The 7,500-nt window shown below is 53.9% G+C and overlaps 1 protein-coding gene across 1 annotated transcript in view; it reads left to right on the plus strand.

The window, feature by feature from the left end:
- The window catches only part of LOC118786132 (histone deacetylase 4-like), a 136,491-nt gene that overhangs the window by 110,164 nt on the left and 18,827 nt on the right, over window positions 1–7,500 (plus strand). Inside the window, exons 17-21 of the mRNA XM_036541192.1 lie at window positions 790–897; window positions 2,446–2,501; window positions 3,090–3,177; window positions 3,866–3,985; window positions 5,058–5,155. Of these exons, the coding sequence (XP_036397085.1) occupies window positions 790–897; window positions 2,446–2,501; window positions 3,090–3,177; window positions 3,866–3,985; window positions 5,058–5,155 (470 nt within the window). The remainder of the gene's footprint in view (window positions 1–789; window positions 898–2,445; window positions 2,502–3,089; window positions 3,178–3,865; window positions 3,986–5,057; window positions 5,156–7,500) is intronic.

Here is a 7,500-nt window from a genome sequence, read left to right on the forward strand (position 1 = left end):
CCTTTCACAGCCAAATGTTTGCTCTTCATGTTCAGAATAAATGCCCCTCGCTCCGTCTGGCCAGGAACAAATTCCCAGCATGCTCTGCTGTGTTCTTTTGCTGCTGAGCACGCCTTCCCAGCGTTTGTTGAGCAAGCAGAGACGCAGACGCTGAGGCTGTCTGAGAGGGGACTCTCTCCCGCTTTTCTCTCCCTGGGCCTCTGATCTGTGGCCAAACAGGGCCTGGGTGTGGGTGTATGTGTGTGAGTGAGTGTGTGTGAGAGTGTGAGAGAGTGTGTGTGTGTATGTGTGTGTATGTGTGTGTGTGTGTGTGTGTGTGTGTGTGTGAGAGTGTGAGAGTGTGTGTGTGTGTGTGTGTGTGTGTGTGTGTGTGTGTGTGTGTGAGAGTGTGAGAGTGTGTGTGTGTGTGTGTGTGTGTGTGTGAGAGAGTGTGAGAGAGAGAGTGTGTGTGTGTGTGTGTGTGTGTGTGTGTGTGTGTGTGTGTGTGTGAGTGTGTGTGTGTGTGTGTGTGTGTGTGTGTATGGGTGGGTGTATGTGTTACGCTCCTACCTTCCTGAAGCTGAAGCTGACACTCTGCCTCCTGCAGGCAGCTCCTGCTTTTCAGACCTGATCATGGGCACAAACACACAGGCAGCAGCAGAGTAACACACACAGCCACAGCTGTCCTCAATACCTCCCCCATGTGTCCTTCAAGGTATAACCAAGGCTTTGTCTAAGTGTCTCCTCCGTGTCATTGCAGGATGTTTAACATTGTGTGTCTGTATCTGTGTGCGTGTGTGTGTGTTATAGGTGGACAGTGACACCATCTGGAATGAGGTGCACTCCTCCAGTGCTGCCCGTCTGGCCGTGGGGTCCGTCATCGAGCTCGTCTTCAAGGTGGCATCTGGAGATCTGAAGGTGAGCCTGACGTCTCCCTCTCTTCTTCATCTGAGCTCTGGGTTCTTGCCTCTCCCTGCTGAGGGTGGACTTCTCCCTTTGATTTAACAGCTGTAACTTTAAAATGTAAGTTTTCTTGTTTTGCTTTGTTTCATTTTTATTTTTACTCTTTGGCACGAAAATGAAAACCAGCACAGTGCTCATGTATTGTGGGCTGGTTTCAGCTGCATGATCTGTTAGCAGCAGGCTTTGCCTCCGTGGCGGCCTGCAGCTTGATGTAGGTGGATGGTCGTGCTCTGGTCAGCGTGAGGGCCAGCACTGAGCCCCGGGCCTGTGTCAGAGAGGGGTGGGCCTCAGAGCCCCTCGTTAGCAGCCTCAGACGGGCTGGGCGCTGCTCCCTGTGTGTGGGGCGGAGCTGGCAGCAGCACTGAGGCCGGGGCGCGGGCGTTTGAACCCAGCGGGACTGTGGTGTGCACCGGCGCGCCGAGCAGCAAACCGGCAGACGAAAGGCATTCCTGCAGCAGCACGCCGGGGCGACACGTCCGCGCAGACGCGCCCAGCGGGGGCCGGGGGTTTGCGGTCGCAGTCTGCCATTAACGACACCCGATTTATAGCGGCCTGTTGTGGGGTTACTGTGGAAAGGTGCTGCCTTCTGGCCTAACAGGGAGATTAAAGGCAAACGCGGCTGCTGATTGGCTGAAACAGCAGTGCCGTGTTTTCCTGTTGTGCTTCTTTTTCGCGTGGCCACTGGCAGCATTTTACTGTGTCTGGAGATGCTGGGTATTGTTCCTGTTAACGATGCTTTATTTGCCAGCACTTTCCAGAGGATCCAGAGAGGTCAGAGAAAGTGACTCTTTACAGTTTGCTTAAATGAGCCTCATTGAAGCCTTAGGGCAGCTGCACAGTCTGAAAGCTGTCGGGTGGTGGGGGGATGGGGGGAAGCTCGGGGATGGTAGGGGTTAACTACTGACCACAATCCATTGCTTTTACTTCAACTTCCTCAGACACTATAAAAACGGCTACACCACACCACATCCATATCTTTCAAATTTCCCTAACGGTTGTGTGGAGAGAGAGTTCCTTTGTGTGAACTCAGTGTTGGTCTGAATAAACTGCTGTTTCTGAGCAATCTGATGTGCTCTGCCCATCGTTGGGATCGTTTCTCAGCTGCAGTGCTGACTAGCTTTTTAAACGCTGCAGCTAACGATTATCAGAGAGAATCTAACCCTTTCTCCCCCTGTTAAAATAAAATCCTCTAAAACAAGGTAGAAGAACACCCAGCAGCTGCCACAGCATCATTAGAGCTGGCAGTCCCTTTGCGCGGTAAGCACAGGACACACAGCGAGGGGGAGGTCTCTGCATTCGCCCCGCTTCTCGGAGACCATTCCTGGCTCATATCAGTGCTGTGTCAGAGCTGTGAGCCATTAGCCAAGCGAGACAACAGTTACTGACCTTCAAAACATGGGCCCATCAGGGAGAGGTGTGTGGTGGAGGCGTGTGCGTGAGTGTGACTGGGAGAAAGGCATTGTGGGTAACATGGCTGTCACGTTTTTTTTTTTTTTTTTGCAGAACGGTTTCGCTGTCGTACGACCTCCCGGACACCACGCTGAGGAGAGCACTCCTATGTAAGTCAGCCCTGCTCAGCTCTGCGTCCTGATTGGCTCAGGCCCTCTGTGCTGGTCACCTGACCGCAGCCCCTGGGAGCAGGCTACCATGCTCCTCCTGATGGTAATACAGGCTACTGGCAGCGGCGTGGTTGTAAGTTCAGATCCCTCCTGCTGTAGCACAGAGCAAGGGGCACACCCGGCCTGTTCCTGCAGAAACCCTGATGCCAGGCGTAAATGCTTCCCAGCATCGCTAGCTCCGCCTCTCTCCACCGTCTCTACCAAACGGAGCGAAGTGGCGGCCTCACAGCTGCCTCTGAGGGGAGAGAGGAGGATGCAGGCCCCAACCTCTCATCTCCTCACTCAGGGAGAGTGTGTCGGTGTGGCTCAATCTGCCAGTCAGGGAGGGGGCAATAAAGACACCCGTAAGGGTCAGAAGCCTTCAGAGTGCAGCTCAGATCTGTAGCAGAGTTTACCGAGTGAATCACATGATCAGAGAATTGGGGAATTTGTGATTGATGTGAAGATGCTGTCTTTGCCATCCAATAACAGCTGCATTTCTCTTTCTCCCCCCTTTTTCGTTTGTTTTGTTTTTTGTGTAAATGACAGGGGATTCTGCTACTTCAACTCAGTGGCGATTGCAGCCAAACTCCTGCAACACAGACTCAGTGTCAGCAAGGTCCTCATCGTGGACTGGGTGAGTGAGTGACTGAGAGAGTGACACTGAGTGAGTGACTGAGTGAGTGAGTGAGTGAGTGACACTGAGAGAGTGACACTGAGTGAGTGACACTGAGTGAGTGACACTGAGTGAGTGAGTGAGTGAGTGAGTGACACTGAGTGAGTGCGTGAGTGAGTGACTGAGTGCGTGAGTGCGTGAGTGAGTGCACCCGCTGCGTCGACCTGGAGTTGGGTCTCGGCCGCAGCTGTTAGCACACAGAGCGCGTTCAGCAGGTCACGGCCCTGCTGGACCGAGGCACAGACACACTGCCTTTCAGACGCTTTCATTTCCTCCTGTCTGTCACACGCTTCTAAAGGACTGTTACATGGAGATTTAAATAGGACTATGAAAATGTTTTTTGGGGGGAACCACATTTTACAATTTTTGTAAACTACTTAAAAGTCAAATATAGGAAATTGCTTAATATCATATTTGTATAAATATGTGTTTTGTCTGGTGTTGTGAATTAAACCTTTTTTATACAGAACATCTGATATTAACATCAGTCCAACACGACTGGTATTTATATCCATAAGCCTTGTGCATTTTAGCTGGATTTCCAAAGCAAGTGCGCAGGGTGGGTGAATGCCCTCAGCTACAGGGAGCTAAGCTGGGCTGGTTTAGGGAGGTCAGCCTGTTACCCCCCATTCCTCTGTGTGTTCCTCAGGATGTTCACCACGGCAACGGCACCCAGCAGGCGTTCTACGGAGACCCCAGCGTTCTGTATGTGTCTCTCCATCGTTATGACGACGGCAACTTCTTCCCAGGCAGCGGCGCTCCTGATGAGGTAAAGGTTGTCATGGAGACGTGAGGGAGGGGCTTGTGCCCTGCTCAGGGTGCTACGGTTGTGTGTTTGCAGGAAGCACAGTCCTGTGTGGTTTCACAGGAATAGGAGGAAGCTTGAAAAAGTCTCAGTCTCATAAATAGGAACGGCAGGAGTATTTTTATAGTCTCAGAGTTAGTTCTGCACTCGGCTCTGACCACAGGCTAAGCCACTGCTGCTTTCTGGATGAGTGGACCAGATGTGGCACAAACCTCAGACCTCGGTACCAGGATGAGATCTTGTCTGAAGAAGTTCTCTCAAACTGGCAGGGTGTCTCACAGAAATGGGGTAAAAGGCAGTGAGTGAGGCTGGCCGGTCAGCTGCACACTTGCACTCTGCCTCCCGCAAGGCCTGCTGGGAAGGGGGAGGGGGGCTGGTCAGCAGCGGCAGCAGCAGCAGTGCCCAGGCCCCACACTCAGCCCAGAGAGAGACTCACCCTCCCAGCCCAGAGAGAGTGCCACTCTGCTCTGACAGGCGTCTGCCGCCCGGCGTCTCGCTAATGTGCTTATTTTATTACTGTGTTGTTGTGTGCTTTGTGATTGTCAGCAATCACATCGTCAGGCTAATATGGAGCAGGGAGGAGATGACGGGATTTTAATTAGCTGGAGTGTGAGGCTGCTTTAATTGCACAGCATTTGGAAATGAATTCTTTTTTCCCATCCTGGTAATTACTGTAATGCTGTCTTAATAGCTCTCGTAACACTTCTTGGATTGAGCTCTTTCCTGATAACATGGGTCTTAACAACTGGAACATTAACTGTCCGAACTGCAGCGTGGATCAGAGTGCCGGTCAGGCTCATTAAATCCTCAGTCTCGGGCCGTGCGCTCCCGGTTTAGTCTGAGTTGCAGGCCTGAGCCAGCTTCACTCATTCCTGCTCTTTCCCAGGTATCGCAGCTGCTCTGTGAGAAACACACTGAATTTGAGGGCTGAACTGTCCAGTCCTCAGCTGCATCCCCCCAGCACCCAGGGGAAACACCCCCATGGGGGGGGGTGCTCTGACCCAAGCTGACTCTCACCCCCCTCTGTTCCCCCCAGGTGGGCAGTGGGCCGGGCACCGGCTTCAACGTCAACGTGGCCTTCACTGGGGGTCTGGACCCCCCCATGGGAGACGCAGAATACCTGGCAGCGTTCAGGTAAGGCTCTCTCTGCTCCACCCAGCGTGGAGGACACCCCCCTGCCAGGGTGTTACACTGTGTAGGGCTGAGTGCGCAGCGGGATGCCGGTATCTGAGGCGTTGCAGTGTGCAGGAGCCGTTTGGCACATCAAGCAGGTGTATTTCACTGCCGGAGCTCCGCAGAGAGCTGACAGATGAAAGCACTAAATCAGCAGACAGAGTTTTATTCAACATCCAAAAAATACAAAATACGATCCAAAGACAAGCCACCGCGTCACTGTGGTCTTTACGCCTGCGCAGAGTTTTTTCTGCTTTCAAAGTGTTATACAGACATAGGAGCCTGCTCTGCCGGGCCTTTCCCTCCAGCAGTTAGAGAGAGAGTCAGTGAGAGGGAGTGAGAGAGAGAGGGAGGCAGTGAGAGAGGGAGTGAGAGAGAGAGGGAGGCAGTGAGAGAGGGAGTGAGAGAGAGAGGGAGGCAGTGAGAGACAGTCAGGACTGGTCTGCCGGGCCTTTCCCTCCAGCAGTTAGAGAGAGAGTCAGTGAGAGGGAGTCAGTGAGAGGGAGTCTGTGAGAGACAGACAGTGAGACAGTCAGTGAGAGAGAGAGGGAGGCAGTGAGAGAGGGAGTGAGAGAGAGAGGGAGTCAGTGAGAGGGAGACTATGAGAGACAGACAGTGAGACAGACAGTGAGAGAAGGAGTGAGAGAGAGAGGGAGTCAGTGAGAGAGGGAGTCAGCGAGAGAGGGAGTCAGTGAGAGAGGGAGTGAGAGAGAGAGAGAGTCAGTGGGAGAGGGAGTCAGCGAGAGAGGGAGTCAGTGAGAGAGGGAGTGAGAGAGAGAGGGAGTCAGTGAGAGACAGTCAGGACTGGTCTGCCGGGCCTTTCCCTCCAGCAGTTAGAGAGAGAGTCAGTGAGAGGGAGTCTATGAGAGACAGACAGTGAGACAGACAGTGAGAGACAGTCAGTGAGAGAGGGAGTGAGAGAGAGAGGGAGTCAGTGAGAGGGAGTGAGAGAGAGAGAGAGAGTCAGTGAGAGAGGGAGTCAGCGAGAGAGGGAGTCAGCGAGAGAGGGAGTCAGTGAGAGAGGGAGTGAGAGAGAGAGAGAGTCAGTGGGAGAGGGAGTCAGCGAGAGAGGGAGTCAGTGAGAGACAGTGAGAGAGGGAGTCAGTGACAGTCAGTGAGAGAGGGAGTCAGTGAGAGAGGGAGGCAGTGAGAGAGGGAGGCAGTGAGAGAGGGAGTCAGTGAGAGAGGGAGGCAGTGAGAGAGGGAGGCAGTGACAGAGGGAGTCAGTGAGAGAGGGAGTGAGAGAGAGAGAGAGTCAGTGACAGAGGGAGTCAGTGAGAGACAGTCAGTGAGAGAGGGAGTCAGTGACAGTCAGTGAGAGAGGGAGTCAGTGAGAGAGGGAGTCAGTGAGAGAGGGAGTCAGTGAGAGAGGGAGGCAGTGAGAGAGGGAGGCAGTGACAGAGGGAGGCAGTGACAGAGGGAGTCAGTGACAGGCGGTGAGTGTGAAGCCTATAACTGCAGCTCCAGGGAGAGAGGAGCTCCAGGGAGAGCTTTGCAGTCACGCACCCATGATCAGTTAAACATGGGGCTCTCTGCCCTCACCGTGTTGAAAGATGTCATCTCAGAGTACATAAATAAGTGTTTTATAACCTTATTTCACAGAGATTTGAAACATTTATTCATATCTGAAAAGAAAAGAGGGAAGAAACAATTGCTTGTAACTCTTTGGTGAAGCCGTGCTGGTGTGCGCAGAGACGCTTTTTTCCGGTACCTTCTATGAGCGTTGGCTTTCAAGGCGTGCCAGCAGGACTGCGGCCGATTAGCCCCGCTGTCTGGCGGCTGCTTTTGGGCCGATTAATAACCCCCTCTCCGGGCGGGGCGAGGGCCGATTTGTGACGGTGCTCAGAGGGTGCTTTGAAGAGAGGGTGCTCCCCCAAAGCGGGTTCAGGCCGCGTCTCCAGGTACTGGCGCCCCTTGGTGGGCCGTCCGCTCCCCCTGCCAGCGCAACGCTCCTCTGCAACTGCAGGCGGCCCTCGTAAATCTCACCGGACCCCCAGACAGTCCCAGATCAGCTCCCCTCACCTTCCATCCTGCTCCGGCAGCCGTAAGTGCAGCCAGATGGGTCTGCACTTCCCCGGCCTCCTCTGGCTTCCTCCTCCCTCCTCCCCCGGCCTCCTCCGGCCTCCTCCAGCCTCCTCTCTCCTCCCCCGGCCTTCCCTGGCCTCCTCCAGCCCCCTCCTCCCTCCTCCCCCCGCCTCCCCCGGCCTCCTCCGGCCTGCATATCTGTTGTGTACATCCACACATTCATAAGCCACTGAACAAAATAACCCTGCAGGAATCACTGCGCATCTTTGCAGGTTGTTGTG

This window comes from Megalops cyprinoides, chromosome 11 (genome assembly GCF_013368585.1).
Source record: "Megalops cyprinoides isolate fMegCyp1 chromosome 11, fMegCyp1.pri, whole genome shotgun sequence".
Taxonomy (NCBI): Eukaryota; Metazoa; Chordata; class Actinopteri; order Elopiformes; family Megalopidae; genus Megalops; species Megalops cyprinoides.